This window comes from Camelus bactrianus, chromosome 17 (assembly GCF_048773025.1).
Source record: "Camelus bactrianus isolate YW-2024 breed Bactrian camel chromosome 17, ASM4877302v1, whole genome shotgun sequence".
NCBI classification, from domain to species: Eukaryota; Metazoa; Chordata; class Mammalia; order Artiodactyla; family Camelidae; genus Camelus; species Camelus bactrianus.
In genome coordinates this window covers 380,280-396,373 of record NC_133555.1, presented here as the reverse complement: position 1 = coordinate 396,373, position 16,094 = coordinate 380,280, and the positions used below count along the sequence as shown (strand labels likewise).

The 16,094-nt window shown below is 54.4% G+C and overlaps 1 protein-coding gene across 6 annotated transcripts in view; it reads left to right on the top strand.

The window, feature by feature from the left end:
- Positions 1-16,094, top strand: part of TXNRD3 (thioredoxin reductase 3) — a 39,141-nt gene that overhangs the window by 8,202 nt on the left and 14,845 nt on the right. For all 6 annotated transcript variants that reach the window (XR_012499782.1, XR_012499781.1, XR_012499779.1 and 3 more), the window contains exons 6-13: positions 1,001-1,120; positions 5,150-5,292; positions 6,508-6,623; positions 7,261-7,486; positions 8,138-8,230; positions 12,002-12,078; positions 12,567-12,723; positions 15,412-15,519. Coding sequence is in view for 2 of the 6 variants with exons in the window: in XM_074344170.1 (XP_074200271.1) it covers positions 1,001-1,120; positions 5,150-5,292; positions 6,508-6,623; positions 7,261-7,486; positions 8,138-8,230; positions 12,002-12,078; positions 12,567-12,723; positions 15,412-15,519 (1,040 nt within the window). In the remaining 4 variants the exon portion in view is untranslated. The remainder of the gene's footprint in view (positions 1-1,000; positions 1,121-5,149; positions 5,293-6,507; positions 6,624-7,260; positions 7,487-8,137; positions 8,231-12,001; positions 12,079-12,566; positions 12,724-15,411; positions 15,520-16,094) is intronic.

Genomic DNA, 16,094 nt, shown 5'->3' with positions numbered 1-16,094 from the left:
CGGGTGAGCTCCTGCCCTGGGACTCTGCTGTGGACCGAGTTGCTCACCTGCCCGTGTTCTTTTCACTGCAGGAGAGGATGCATCGGTTTTGTGCTGGGTATTTCCTGCGCTCCCAGAAGGCTGACAAGTTGGGGGGTGTGCCCTCTGGCTTCTGGTCGAGCGGGGCCGTCAGGGTGCTGGGAGGGGCATGGAGTGGGGTCATATCCCCCGGGGCGGCCGCTGGTCTGTCCCCACAGACCTGCCTTGGTGGGCGGCACTCCCCGGGCCCTGGCCCCTCTCTTGGGGCTGGGACGGCCCCCTCGCCCACCTGCTCCTCCTGCCTCCCCTGCAATGATCCCTGCGGACTGTGCTCACCTGTCTGCCACCTGGTTCCTGCCAGAACCCCTACAAAGCCTGAAAGTTGTTTTTGAAAGTTCAAAACTTACTCAAAAAAATGTAGCCTGGTATTTCATATAGTAGAGCTAACCTATGTGATTTTTCTCATAATTTCTGTGGGGTTTGTCCACTCGTCTTTTTTCCCTCCCCCGTCCTCCTCCCTCCTGCCCAGAATCAGCCCATTTAGCCTGATCACCTGGGAGCCTGTGATCTGGGAGGGTCTCTTCTCTTGTGCCAGGTTGTTGGAGATTTGGGTGGATGTTACCCGGCAGCTGGCAGCGGCCCTGCCGTCTCAGGGGAGTGGGGGTGATGGAAGTGAAGGCTGAAGCCGCAGTCCTGGCCTCACTAGTCTGACCTGGTCCCGATCCCTTGCAGGTCAGACCTGAGTGAGAGACTGGGACTCTGTCCCCGGAAGGCTGTTCACGTGTGCGCCCGCGTTCAGCCTGGCCTGGTGCCTCCTTCCTGGACCCGGGTCAGCAAGTTCAGTGAATCTTGTTGTGGGTGTCATGTGGACCCACAACCGCTCGAGCTTGTCGTTTCTGTGTTTTAGTAACACCCACTCTGCACTTGTGTAAAACCACACACACATGCACACACAGTGTTGAGACTCTTGCCTCTTCCCCAGGCCTTGGTGGGACTTGTGTGAATGTCGGCTGTGTCCCGAAGAAGCTGATGCACCAGGCCGCCCTCCTGGGACAGGCGCTGACCGACTCGAGGAGGTTTGGCTGGGAGTTCAGTCAACAAGGTGGGTGACGGTGCATAAAATGCTGATCGGGAGAAAAGAAGGAAGGCTGGGTTTCTCGGAAACACTTGCTGGTTTATTTCCATAGCTGAGTTTGAAATTAGTCTAATAAGCTCTCATTGGGGGCCCCGTGTGCCAGCTGGTCCCCGAGCACCCACGGGTGTGGGTTCCAGCCCCTCACGGCCTGAGCCCTGGGGAGGGAGCCGTGGCCGCCACGCCATCCTGAACCCCAGCAGGATCCGAGAGGGAGGAGTCCCTGTTCTCAGGTTTCTTTCAGGCACAAAGAAACGAGAGGAGTGAGCATCACTGTGTGGATTTGTTTGTTGCTGTGAGGACGCTGGGTTTTTTTTTTCTATCAGCATTTATGTGTCTTTGGTTAATGAAAGGCAGAAAACAAAGTCACCAATAAACACCCTCTGGCGAGGCCCTGAGAGTGCAGAGGTGAGGACCCGCTCACTGCTGCCCTGGAGCAGCGAGTGGGGACTCAGTGCCCTGTCATTCGTGCTGAGGTTTTGAGCATCTACCTGGGGCCACTTGGGATCCTTGAGGAGCGGAGGTGACCCTTGAGCTGCGTCTCAAAGGTCACAGAGAAGTAGGACACTCGAGACAGGAGCAGTGGACCCACACCGTGAAGATGCAGGGAACGGCAGGCAGTGTGGGGGAGCCGAGTCTCTAGTGCCACCTGAAGGGCTTAACATTGACCCCAAGGCCAGTGAGAGGAAGGAAGAAGGCTGGGGGTGGGGGGTCCAGGGACAAGGAGGGAGGTGGGCGCAGCTGCGTCACCGGCGCAGGGACGAGGCCTGAGAGGCGGGTGGATTTAGAGGGTTTAAGACGTGGCGTTGGCGGCTTATATATGCACAGGTGATTGTGTCATTAGAAGAATGTGTGGACTTTTAAAAAAAATTACAGCGACTTGTCTCCTCCCCCAGGGATTGTGACCCTGTGGATCCAGTGTGCTGATTCAGTTGTGGAAGGGAGGGAGGGAGGGGCTGGGTGAAACGGGTGGGTTTGGGGGAGCCCAGCACAGTGGGTTCCCTGTGGCCACATGTCCCCAGACGGTCAGCTCCACGGGGGCTTATGGTCATACTGCAGTGTCAGCTGGTTGTAGACAAACTGAGGCCCCCTGCACTGGGCAGTTTAATTTCTGGGGAGGCCCACGGGGAGCATCCTGGCGGGGTGGGGTGTCTAGGTGGTTTTGGCTGGAGAGAGGCCTGGAGCGGCCTGGCCGTGGAGCCTTGGCGTGCGGGAGGGTGCAGGTGTCAGCAGCCGCTGTGACGGCCCGGAGCATCTGGGGGACAAGGCAGAGAACGGACGCAGCCTCAGCCGCGCTCATGCCCGAGGGGGCGGGCAGGAAGCAGGGTGGTGTTGGGGCCGGATCTGGGGCCTAGGGAGTCGAGGAAGAGGACTGACGAGTGAAACGCTGCGTGCAGTCTGGACAGAATGGGGTTGGAATGAGGTGCATTTGGCTGGTAGGTGGCTGAGTCTCTTCAACGTTAAAGATGCTCACTCCCTGTTTCTGAAGTGATGGGGAGGACACATGGGCACCCCTGCAGGGGGAGAGGCCCTCCGTCCACACCAGCCTTGCCCCGGCTGCGCTGCGGGGAGGGGCCGGTCAGTGTTCCCGAACTCGCCTTGTGCCTCATGTCTCTGATAAACCAGTTCCCTTGAGTGGGTGAAGTCTCGCGTTGGCTTCCTGAAGTTCCCCGTGTACAGAAGACTTGTGAGTTAATTTTGCGATGCGGTTCTGGGGTGCCTGGCCTGCTGCCACGTGGCCTTTGGGGCTCAGTGGCGGCCGGGAGAGTCTGGGAGGCTGGAGGAGAGAAGGGGCAGCGAGACCTTGTCCCGGGAGGCCCTGTGGATGCTGTCGCTCGTGACGCGAGGGCACAGGTGTAAGTGTAGGGCGCCCGCAGGGTGTCGGGATAGAGCTTGCAGGTGGCATCAGCGGCCCCAGAGGCAGGGCAGTGTGCAAAGAAACAGCGTGTAAGTGTAAAGCAGACGCAGACTACGACTCAGACGTGAGGCCACCTCGAGTGGGCCGGACTCTGGGCGAGCAGCAGAGTTCTTCCACATGTGTTGACGGGACACACGCCTAAAACCAAAGGAGAGAACTGTTGAAAATACAGGAATTTTCAGTTTTTAAACCAGAAGATTTTTGGTGATGGGAAAAGACAGGCCAGGGAAACGCAAACTAAAACGATGGTGTTGGCAGCAGAGAGGCGGAGTGAGCAACTGCCAGATGAGACCCAAGAGTCAGCCAAGTCGCACCCGCCCCGAGGAGAACTGGTAACAAAGTTGGGAGTATATTTGAAAATACAAATAAAGCAGGCAGCTCTTTGGCAAATCTGATCAAGACTCTCCTGTAACTAGGGGGGAGTCTAACAAGCACACGTTAGGTGTGAGGAGAGGAACCTAACCACAGACAGACGAGATCACACCAGACCAGTGGTGAGAATTTTAAATCTCAGTGAAGAGTGTCTCCCGGGAAAATGAATGACTAGAATTGACCTGAGTCATCAAGAAAACCTTGTCTAAGGACAACTCATTCCCCAAGATGCCACAGATTTACAAGTAAATTGTTTCAAATCTTCAAGGAACAGATCTGTCTCTATAATTTAAACTGTTGTAGACCTTAGAAAAAGGAAAAAAATTCATTTTTTTAGTTGACATATGATACAGAAAGATAGTGTAAAAATGGAAAACTAAGGCCCACAGACATGCCAAAACTCTAGAAAAACCATCAGCCAGCCCCGTCCAGGGCGTCCTGAGAGCCCCGTGACCGCCGGGGGCGCACCTGGGGAGGCGAGGAGTCCACGTGAGGGGCCATCGTAGGATCGTGGAAAACCACACAGCGGCCCACCTGGACTTCAGCTCCAGGGGCATTCAGGGAAATCTCACATCCGTTCTTGCTTTTAAAAAAAGGTGAAATAAAGAAACTGATGCTTCCTGTACATGACCAAGAAAATGCAGAAGCAGGTATCCACCGGGGAAGAGCCTGCGGTGTTTGCATTGAAGTCGGGAGTCAGGGCTGTGAGTGCCACCCTGACATGGTGCTGCTGGTGGCCGGGGCACACGTCTGAGGAGGAGGAATGAGACACCAGACGCCTGGGTGCATGGGAGCTTGTGGGGTTGGTAGGTCGTGCACAAGATGAGTGTGCAAAAAACAACAGCTTTCTTATGTACCAGCAGTAATAAACTTACAATGGAAAACTGCAACAGAAATAACTCGAGGTGTACACAATATACAAGGAAAATACAAAAGAGAACAAAAACACTGCAATTTTGGAAGGGATGTTTCCATATTGTGAAGACATTATCTCAGCATTAATTGGTAAAGTTTATGTAAATGCAGCAAAAATAGAAAAATATCAAAAATGTTTTCTTTTTGGAACTTGACAGATTACTCTGAATTTCATATTGGAAAAGAAGTGTGTGAGGGAAGCTGCGTTGCTTTGAGAAAGTGCTGAGCGCAGGGCTTCCCTCAGTATTCAGGAAGGCGGTGCTATGTTGCAGGACCGGGCAGATCAGTGAAACAGGGGCGCTTCCAAAATGCTGCTGGGGTCCTGAGGTGCGGCCTCGTCTTGGAACTTCTGGCACAGAGTATCTTTCATGAGAACCGGAAACTAAAGGGCACGTGAAGTGTGGATTTAGCCACAGGGTGCCCAAGGTCCTCGGGGTCCGCGGTCTTTAGGGGCTGGAAGAGTGCTGTCTGGGGGGCGGGAGGAGGTGTCTGAGGGCAAGAGGGCCGTGGGGGCATCACTGCTGGGCGGCACCCCCGGGCCCTGGGTGTGAGCGGGGACACATGCGAACCAGGCGACGTCCTAGGAAGGGGCATGACGTGCATCTGGGCCGTGTGGCCTCCCTCCTTCCCTGCACGCGTCCCAGCCAGCGGGCTGTCTCGCTGGTGCAGGCTGCTCACCACCTTCTGTTCACATCTTGCTGTGAACACGGTACAGACGGAGGATGGCTCGTGTGTTAGGTGTTGCTTGGGGTGAACGCACAGTCCCCTCACCTTCCCCCCTGCTTTCTCCCCAGTGAAGCACAACTGGGGGACCCTGACCGAGGCCGTGCAGACCCACGTCGGCTCCCTGAACTGGGGCTGCAGGCTGTCGCTGAGGGAGAAGGCTGTGGCCTACGTCAACGCCCACGGAGAGTTTGTGGAGCACCATAAAGTCAAGGTCTGTGGGGGCCTGTCCCACTGGCCGCCTTCCTCCCCTCTGCTCGTGCTGGCCCCGCGCTGCTCCCGCTTCCCTGGCTACAGGGAAGAAATGGCCCTTGAGAGAAACCTCGGTTTTCAGTTATTGTTTGCCTTTTGGCTTTGTTAGCTTTGTTGGGGAAAATGCTCAGCCGTCCAAAGGTCAAAAGTCTAAACAGGTCAAAATTTTAACTGTCTAATTTTTTTGAAAAATGAAACCTTAACTAGAACTCGAATATATGTTATTCATAAAAGAACTAGTATCAGAGGGTTTTAAATGCATATTTTGCTTAATTTATCCTTTAATTAAATTATGGTCAGAATTATTTAAGAAAGTAGTATCTGACTTACTGTATTTTATATAGTTTGTATTTGTAGCATTGTGTATTGTAAGACTGATGTGTGGAAAGTGAACACAGACATTTAAAGTCAGGATCAGGAAGACAGTCAGATGTCACCCTCAGCGTCCAGTTGACTTTTGTCCTCTGCTTTGCTAGCATGGGGTGTGGACAGGTTCCAGGTCACTTTGTGGTCATTCGTCACCTGTTGTCTCTAGAAAGGTCTCAGCTGGTCCCTGAAAACTGGGAAAGTGCGTGGCCACGTGGAACAGGGAGGGAGTCCCAGCCGGGCGCTGGATTCTCAGGTTGTGCAGAGCCTGCCCCTCCCATTTGCGCTCAGGACGCCCCCTCCAGCCTGGCTGGTCTGCCGGGCGCCTCCTCCAGGCGGCCCTCCCTCCATCCACTGTTCAGACCACCCATCGGTTCTTAATTCTTAATGAAACTGTGATTGTGATTTGCTTGTGTCATTGAAAATAAACAGCAAGGACCAACCTTTGTAGATTCCTCAGGGCCCAGATTTTCATGCTAGCGTGTTAAGAGTCTGCACGTTTGGCGCCAACCTGTGTCTGACTTCGCCTGTGGCTGGTGCCCCTTTTCCCTGTCACTTCCTGGCATTCATGTTCCTCAGACGCCACTTTGCCCACCTTCCCCCACGGCTGCTCCCAACCGCAGCCAGGCCCCGCTGCTCCCCGCCCATCCTGCTGACCGGTGTTTTCCGTGTGGGAGGTGTTGCACGCGTCACTGCCTTTGCACCTGTGTTCCTGCTGATGGGAGTCTCCAAAGGGTAGCAACTAGTGTGCCCTGGGTGTCAGAATCTCCGGTGGTTGTTGAAAAGTGAAGTTTACTTTTCTGTTTTCAAGGCGACCAATGGAAAAGGACAGAAAACGTGTTATACTGCTGCCAAATTTGTCATAGCAACAGGGGAGAGGCCGCGGTATCTGGGAATCCAAGGAGCTAAAGAATACTGCATTACGAGGTGAGATCAACCATGAGCTATATGGTGTTTACGTGTCTCCCCGTCTCATTTCACAGGAGATTAGCACTGATGACAAAGTACACACAGTGCGAGGCGCTAAGTAGTTAACGTAACAGGGCAGAGATAACAGGCTGGCTGACGAGGTCACACTGGTGCCCATGGGTGTGTTGTAGGCTCCCAGGCGGTTGTCCTGGGAGTTTGGCTGTAAACCTCCTGGAGCCCAGAGTGAAGACGTGAACACGGTGAGCTTTAGGGTTTGTGTCTGTGATGACAGCCAAGCACTCCAGGGACGCACGCCATCCTGACACAGATGTAACAGGAGTTTCCTCGGACGGCCACAGAGAGGACATGTGACCCTGGTGCATAAAGTGGGACAAGGGCTTTCAAGCCTTTCTGACCAGGTGCACTTTAAGAAATACATTGTTGGGGGTCGTCCCGGTGTACTCATACACACACACACACCAGACAGACAAAGCAGAATTTCTTCTCATTTCATAGAATGTGGTCTGGTGTCTTCTACTCCATTTTGTAGTTTAAAAACTCTCTGCTGGTGGGCCACTAATTTGATTTGCTAAAAGCCAAGCTGGCCACACAGTGGAGGCTCCCGCAGACTGAGCCCGGTCCCTTCCCTCGGCAGCGACGACCTCTTCTCCCTGCCCTACTGCCCGGGTGCCACCCTGGTGGTGGGCGCGTCCTACGTGGCCCTGGAGTGCGCCGGGTTCCTGGCCGGCCTGGGCCTGGAGGTCACGGTCATGGTGCGCTCCGTCCTGCTGCGGGGCTTCGACCAGGAGATGGCGGAGAGGCTGGGCTCCTCCCTGGAGCGGCTGGGCGTGCGCTTCCTGCGGAAGTTCGTGCCGGTGGCGGTGAGTCCGGGACGGCACGCCTGGTCCTGCTGTTCCGCTCCACTCTCCCCGAGCCTTTTATTGTGCCCTGGTCACTCCTGTCACAGCACGAGGGCCTGCGTCCCCCCACTCCGCCGGCGCCCACTCCCGGGACCCTCCTTCCCCTGCCCGCCTGGCCCCGGCCAGCCCCGGCCACACGCACGCGCACACGAGCGGCTCCCTGCCTCTCCCCTCTGGCCCCCCGTGAACCTGCTGTCAGGGTCGCAGCGGGCACTGTGGTCGGAGCCAGGCTGGCCCCCGTCCTGTCCAGCGGGGCCGCTGGGCGGGGGCGTGGAGACGTGTGGGAGCGCCTCCACTCCAGCCCCTCTCCAGACAGCGCGGAGCCCCCGCCCACCTTCCGGGCCCACTTCCGCTCCCAGGAAGGGCCCGGGTCCCCGCGACCCCTCAGCCGACACCTGGGAGGGCGCCTCCCGCTGCCGCCGGCCGGCCGGCTAACTCACTTCTGCCTCCAGAGCGCGCCCGCTGAGGGCCCGCTTCCTGTCCGCCCAGCCGCGCACCTGAGCGCGCGCGCGCGCGCGCGCACACACGCACACACACGTGCACACGTACGCGCACACGCACACGCACGCCTGACCACCCGTGGGCGGCGGCGCCGCTCTCTTCCCCCGCCAGGTGCTGCAGCTGCAGAAGGGCTCGCCGGGAAAGCTGAAGGTGGTGGCCAGGTCCACGGAGGGTCCGGAGACGGTGGAGGGCGTCTATAACACGGTGAGTCCGGCCGCGTGGACGTGCAGCTGCGCCCGGAACGCGGCCTGGAGCAGAGGCCGGACGGCCTTGGCGCTGCTCCCGGGGAATCCGCGCTCCAAACGCGAGCAGCCAGGGCAGCCCAGCGGTTCTCACTCGCTGAGGACCTCTGGGCACCAGCGTTTCTTTTATGAACTAGTTTGTAGTTTTAACATAAACTGTGCATTTATGTTTTGTATACTCTTAAAACATGATTTCTTTGGGTTAAAACAGTAAACAATGTAAAGAGGGTCACCAACACCAAAAATATGTATGACAAAAACAAGACTAAGATCACCGCCTTTGAGACTTCGATCGGCGTCGCGTGGCCTCTGGGGTCCGCTGGGAGCCCGCGACGTGCCCGCAGCCGCCGGCCGTCCAGGCCCTCTTCCGTAGGGCGTCCGCGGCAGTTCCCGCGGTTCTCTGCAGACGTCGAAGCGCCCTCTGCTAGGGTTGCGTCTAGGCACTTACACATTTTTGTGTAGTTACAGAGGATGCTTTTTGAAAACATGTCTTTGTCTTTACCTGTGTGTTGCTGATACAGAAGTGCTGCTGATCTGTGTGGTTTGGTTGAGTGTTCGGTAACCTTGCTGACCTTGTATTTGATCATTTATCTTTAGATTATTTGGGGTCTTCTTTATACGTGTTCATGTTGTGTGTGAGAACGATGGTTTTGCCACCTTTCCCGTTTCCCCTTCTTTTTCTCGCACAGGGGCACTCCCCTCGGCCTCCAGTCGGTGTGGAGAAGTGCAGAGCCGGGCGCTCCTGCCTGGTTCTCTGTCGGCAGGAAAGTTTTCAGTGCTCCAATGCCAGAAAGTAATACTTTCTGTAGGGTTTTGGTAGATATTCTTAAACAAGCTAAAGAAATTATTTTCTTTTAAAAATTTTTTTTCTTTTTTTGGGGTGGTGGTGATTAGGTTTATTTATTTGTTTGTTTATTGATTATTTAATGGAGGTACTGGGGATTGAACCCAGGACCTTGTTCATGCTAAGGGGATACCCTACCACTGAGCTATAACCTCCTCCCTAAGAAATCATTTTCTATTTCTTGTTTGCTAAGTATTTTTTGGTTATTTTGGGGTTTTGTTTGTTTGTCTATTAAAAGTCAAGAGTGGATGTTTAGCTGTAAGATTTCTTTTCTGTAGCTGTTAATGATGAAAAAAATTTCTTTAATCTGTTAGTGTGTTGACTTACATTAATTTTTTAATGTTCAGTCAACTTTGTATTCCTGGTATAAACCCAGCTTAATAATGCTTTATATATATATATATAGTTGGATTTGGTTATTTAGAATTTTTGCATCAACAGTCATAGAATTGTACTGGCTTATAGTTTTCCTTTCTTGTATTGAACTTTTCAGATTTTGGTGTCAGGGTTATTCTAACTCTTGAAAGAAGCTTGGAATATGTTCCTTCTTTTTCTAGTCTCTGGAAGCATTCGTGTCATGTTAGAATTAGTTCTTTGATAGAATTCACTGATGCAAACACCTGGGCCTAGAATGTTCTATGAAGATATATTCAATTTTCTTTAACAAAAAGAGGTTTGTCTGCATCTTCCTGATGACTACGTGTGTGTTTGGCCACGGAAATATTTCCCCTTTGAAGTGTCTGTTGGAGCATCCAGCCCGTCTTCGCTGGGTGTTGAGCTTGTGTCCCTCGCTGCGGGAGTGGTGCGTGTCGTGGGGCCATGCCTCTCAGGCGACGTGTGTGAACATTCCTCTCGGCGGGACTTGCCTGTTTACTTCCTGTGGTACTTCTGACGAGCAGTAGTTTTACAGTCTTTCTGAAGCTCGGTTTATTGGTCGATGCTGTCTGTGTGCTCCACCCAGAGGTCGGGGAGATGTTCTCCTGTGTTTTCTCCCTGAAGCTCCGTAGTTTATCTTCCGTGTCTCGGTCTGTAATTCACCTTGAACTAACTTGTTCGCAGTGTGCGGCGGGTGTTGGGACCTCTCTCTCCGTGTTCGTGTCCAGGCGCGTCTGTTGAAAGGACTCCCTTCCCCCACCGAATTGCTGGGGTGCCTTTGTTGAAATCTTGTAACCTTTAACCGTGTGTCTGTCTGTCCCTCTGACCCGGGACCAGCACCACCTCGTTTTGTCATTGAAGCTTTATGGTAAGTCTCAGACCAGGGTGGGTGGGATCTCCAACTTTGCGTGTAAATTTTGAAAACAGCTGCCAATTTCTAGAAAAGTAAAACCTGCTGGGATTGGGATTGGGATTGAGTTGCTGCTGTAGATGAATTTGGTAGAACTGGCGTTTAACAGTGTTGACTTTCCCAGTTCATGAACCTATCTCGTGTGTCTTTCCATTTATTTACAAGTGCTTTAGCTTCTCTCAGCCATGTTTTATGATTTTGCTCTGGAGGCCTTTCATGTATTTTGTGAAGTTTATCTCTAAGCATTTCATATTTTTAAGCTATTGTAAGCGGTATTTTAAAACTAATTTTCAATGGTTAGTTGGTAGTATGTAGAAATATAAGTGCTTTTTATATGTTGACAGTATTGGGGCTTCTTAGGGCTTATTCTGCATGAAACCCAGTGTTGCTTCTTCTTTCCAGTCTGTGTGCTCTGTTTCTTCTCTTGCTTTGTCTAAGCCTCCAGAGCCGAGGTGAGTGGAATCCCGGAGAGTTCCATGTCGCCCAGTCCCTGGGTGGGAACCTCGCGTCACTGCTGGGGCCGAAGCTCGCGGGTTTTCGCAGATGCGTCTCCCGGGCTGGGGGGTGTTCTTTTGTTTGGAGTGTGCTGAGGGTGCTGCTAAAATCCTCAGAGGGGGTTCAGTTTTCTCAAGTGCTTTTTCCGCGTCTGTTGGAATGATTAGATGCTTTCTCCTTTGTTCTGTTAATATGATGAATTGCATTGGTTGGTTTTTGTGTGTTAAACCAGACATGTGTTTTTGGGACACAGCACTTGGTCACCATCAGTTATCCTTTTTTTTCATGTTACTCTGTTTTACCTGCTACCATTTCGTGAAGGAGCCTGCGTCTGTGTTTACAAGGAGGGTTGGCGCCTGACTTTCTTTCTTCTAACGCCCTGTTTGCTTGTGGCCGTGTCTTTGCTGGCCTCCTGCCCCTTCTCCCTCGTCCCGGGAGTCTGGTACCTTTGGTGTCACTCCTTAAGTGCTCTGTAGACTTTACCAGTGATGCTGTCTGGGTCTGGAGGTAATTTGCGGGAAGCTGATAACCTGTGAGTTGAGCCTCTGTGATGAGCGAGGAGGCGCTGTTCTGCTAGGGCTGCCGCAGCCACGTGCGCTGGGCCTGCCACGTGCCTCTGAGATCACGGTGTCAGCAGGTGGTGTCTTCTGAGGCCTCTGTCCTGGCGTGCAGATGGCCACCTTCCCTGCATGCTCCTGCGACCACCACACAGTTAGTGCTGTGTGTCCCAGTCTCCTCTTCCTGTAAGGACACCAGTCAAACGATTGGGGCCACCCCAGCAGCCTTGTTGTGCCTTGACCGCCTCTGTAAAGGCCCCATCTCCAAGCACAGTCACATTCTGAGGTCCCAGGGGTTCAGACTTCAACATGTGAATTTGGGGAGGGGGCACAGTACAGCCCATGACCTAGGGTTATTCAGAATTGTCCGTGTGTAAGTTCGGTAAATTGTGCCTTTCGAGGAATCTGTTTCATCTAAGCTGTCAGGTTTATTGGCATAGGGTGTCCTTAATGTTCTGTAATTATCCCTGGAATGCCTGGAGGGTCCCCGGTGATGCTCCCTGTTTCCTCCGTGATGCTGGTAACTTGTGCTCTTGGTCTCTCTAAGTCCAGGTTCTGCTGGCCATCGGTCGTGACTCCTGTACGAAGGGAATCGGGTTGGAGAAGATTGGTGTCAAAATCAATGAGAAGTAAGTACCCATGGCGTCGTCGCCCATCGCGGCACAAAGTAAAGCGCTTCTACAGACCACCTCTTGGAAGCCCCACGTAATCCCTGAGGTGCAGGAGTTTTACTGCTTTACGTCTATTTATAATAAGTGCCAGCTCTGTAGTCCAGGTTTGTCCTTAGTCCATGGGTAACTCTTCTTGTGTTCCTTAAATATCTGAGGCATTTTTTTACTAAAAAATGATTGTGGAAATATATTCACCTACTTTGCGTGAGGCAGCATGGTGTTTATGTCTATGAGCAGAGAAGCTGTAAGTGTGAGTCTGGGGAAGCCTGGAGGCACCACCAGCATCCAGAGTGTGTGCCTGGTTCCTCAGCCGCAGCCCAGAGCCCCCGGTCCTGTGGGGGGCGGGAGCTTCCTGGGCCTCCTCTGTGGAGCCAGTCTTCCTCCCGGAGTGGTGGTGTGTCCCAGCGTGCTGTCACAATGGATTTCTTCCTTCCAAAATCCGATAGGAATGGCAAAATTCCCGTGAACGACATGGAACAGACCAACGTGCCCTACGTTTACGCTGTCGGGGACGTCCTGGAGGGTAAGCCCCAGCTCACCCCCGTGGCCATGCAGGCGGGCAAGCTGCTGGCTCGAAGACTTTTTGGCGGCTGTTTAGAAAAGGTAAATTTCTCGCTGTTGTTTTTGAGATAATGTCTAAATCGCAGTTGCAACTTAAAGAAAATTAGTGGCGACGACACAGTGGGCTTGTTTTGCGAGGGAAGCTTTCTCCCATAAATCGTTTATAGTTACGAACTGTTTACTGATGGTTTAAATAAACATTTCGTGTGTATCTGTATGTGCAAGATGTTGTGCCGAGTGACATGTAGGGGTTGCCAGGGGCTTCCCAGGCTGCAGGGATTGGAAAAGGTGTCCCAAGTGGGAGGTGACAGCCACCGAGCGGGAGGGGCCCCTGGCCCGGTCCAGCCCCTGGCCCTCGCCAGCTCGGCGTGTGAACTCAGCATGGCCATCCATGAAGCTGGTGGTGTGAGCAGGTGATTTCTGGCACCTCCTCTGCCCTCGTAGTCTCCGATCACAGATGTGAGGTGGGCCTTGTGGAAGGAGCAACAATTCAAAATTGAGGCCAAGGGCGTTTCTCACAAGAAGGCAACAAGAAAAGCACCTTTCTCTGCATTTGGGTTCTGTCTGGATGGGGGTGTCGTGGGGCTCGGGAGCACGTGGCCCTGCGCGGTGTTAGCAGATGAGGGTGGTGGGGGAGGATGCCAGTGTCCCGTCCCACACAGAGAATGTCCCTCCTCGGTGCTCCGAGCAGCTGGGCTGTATGCAGGCAGAGCCGTTGGTGCAACAGAATACAGTTAGGCATGATGCTGGAAAATTCACCTGGTTCCAGATCATGAAAGATCTGTGGTGGCACAGGGAAGAGCCGGCGTGGCCTCTCCAGGCCGTGGGGCCTGCCGAAGACCATCATTTCCCTCAGCAGCTTTTTATTTAGAAAGACGTCAGACCGCGGGGGGGAGTAGTCAGTTACCTTCGGGCCTTCGCCGGCGCCTCCGTCTGCTCTCTCTCCGTTTCTGAGTGTGTGAATTACAACGCTTAGGCTGGTTTTTTGCTGAGCTTCTTGCAGTAAGTGGCAGAGGTCAGTGATGGATCCCCAGTGGACCAGGATGGCCACCCTCATGACCACAGCTGCACTTACGTGTTGAGAAGGTGAAGGTGGGCGCAGCGATGCTGGCCCCTCGGCGTCTGTGTCCCGGGTGTGCGTTTGAGTCACACAGCTCACCTGGCTCCTCTGCCGCCTGCGTCCCCTTCAGTCCGATGCAGCCCCTGCCTCTGTCCCCCGTTTGTCTGTTTGCTTTCTCTTTCACGACTGTGATTTTTGGTGGACCCAGGCCACTCTTCTAGTAGAGCATTGCGCATTCTGGGTTCCTCTGATGCTCTGCACGAGCCAGTCTGGTGGGCTGTTTTGGGCGCATGCTCTTCGTAGGGGACATGTGTGCTGCACGTCTCCGATGCAGGGGCCCCGCGAGGTCGTGCACCTGTGGCGCTGGTGGGTGGGGGTGACCAGGGCCGAGGCTCTGCTGGCCCTAGTGGGGCCCGGGGCTGTGGGTGGGCAGGGAGGATGCCCCAGCCCCAGGGCAGGAGCCTTTCGGGTGTGCAGAGGCACTGCAGTTGCCTGGGGTCCTCAGAAGTTCACCGTGGCGGCCGCGGCCGGAGGGATGGGAAGACAGAGCCACGTGTGTGGAGAGGGAGGTCAAGGGAGCAGGGCTGAAGGGGAGGCTGCGGGGGCGGAGGCACGGCCACGTTCAAGTGGAGGAGGCTGTGGAGAATGTGCTTTAGGTGAAAGGGGAAGTTGAGGAATTTCCTGTTGACTTTCCTCAGTTACTACGAAGCAGGAGACAGAGCACCTGCTGAGGGTGGGGGGTCCCTAGTAAGCCGTGGGGGGCGGGGTTGATGAGCAGACTGACGAGCGTCTGAGGCCTCAGAAAAGTCAAGGAGAACCACACAGCGGCAGCGCTGGGAAAGGAAACAAACGCTTGGCTGGGGCTGGGGTCTCACTGCTGCTCTGGGCCCGGCGCCTCGCCCGGGGGCTTCAGCACCTCGGGGATTCTCCCCTGGCCTCTGGGGCATATCCTGCAAAAGACAGACGGTCACCGACAGAGCTCACCTTTCAGACTTCTGGTCAGCTTCTTACTTTCTTTGGGTTGGAGGTCTCCCTGACCTAGTTGCCTGTACTCGTTGGCGGGGCTGGGGGACATGCATGCTGCGGGCAGGTGCCCTTTGAGGGGCTCTGGGAGCGGGCAGAACAGTGGCCTTCCCCTCTGGCTGTCCCTGCTGCCCGCCCTCCCCGGGACACCCCCTCCCCCGGGCGGGGACGCTCCCTGTGCTCACGCTCGCCTTCCCCGGCGAACGCCCGGTCTCCCACTGTGCAGTCTTCCCGCGTCGGCCTCTCGGTCCGTCTCAGGCTGTAGGGGCCCTAAGGGGTCTGGTTGTAGCCTCGGCCTTGTGAGATCCTGGCCCGTGGTGTGATAGTCCCCATGTGCGTGGCCATCCCCCCGGTGGTCCGGGCCAGTCACCCCACCCAGGAGTGCTCACCCCCACAGGGGTGCGGTCACGTGACATGTGACAAGGCTGGGATGGCCCAGTGTCCAGTGAACTGGCCTCCATCACTGGCCCGTGCGTAGCCCCTGCCCTGGAGCCAGGTCGCCGTGCGCTCAGTGTAACTGGGTCCCCTGAGAGGTGACGGGTGCTCACTGGACGGCAGCTGTGCTCTCTGTTCACACGTGTGCACATTGTGGATCTTCACTGTCAGAGCGTCTTGAGGTGCGAGACTGTGACCTGTTTGTCTTCCAGTGCGACTACGTGAACGTTCCGACCGTGGTGTTCACGCCGCTGGAGTACGGCTGCTGTGGGCTCTCCGAGGAGAGGGCCGCCCAGGAGTATCAGAGGGAGAATCTGGAAGTAAGAATGCTTTGTTTCAGTTTAAGAATTTCTCTCTAGTCAACGGTTAAGGCACTTTTTTTTTTTTTTTTGGTTGTTTTGCAAGTTACTGTAATGATTATACTGTAGGAAATTCTTTTCCTATTTCAGGAAAGTGGGAAATTTAATAACTTAGACCCTCTTTCTAGCAAACTAATAATAATTGTACAATTGGGGAAGAAGGCTGTACCCAGTGTGCATTAGGACTCCTGAGTCACAGGGACAGACGTCTACTTGGGCAGCTTCTGCAAGGAGGTTATGAGGTCTTTGGAGCCTGCAGGCCTGTCTCAGGCCTTAGGAAGGGGGCGAGCCAGCATTGGTGGCCATCTCCACGATCCCCCCCTCCTGCCGTGCGTGTGTGTGTGTGTGCACACGCACTGTCCATTCTTCTGTTTCTGCAGAAACGGAAATGCACAGAGTGGCCAAAATACGGCCTTTCTGCTGCTCCCGGGTTTACCCCGTAGCACTGGTCTTTGGAGGGACTGATTGACGACCAACCGATTGAATTCCAAGTCTTGAGGGACTTCAGGTGGTCCGAGCTGGGTCAGCTGTCCACC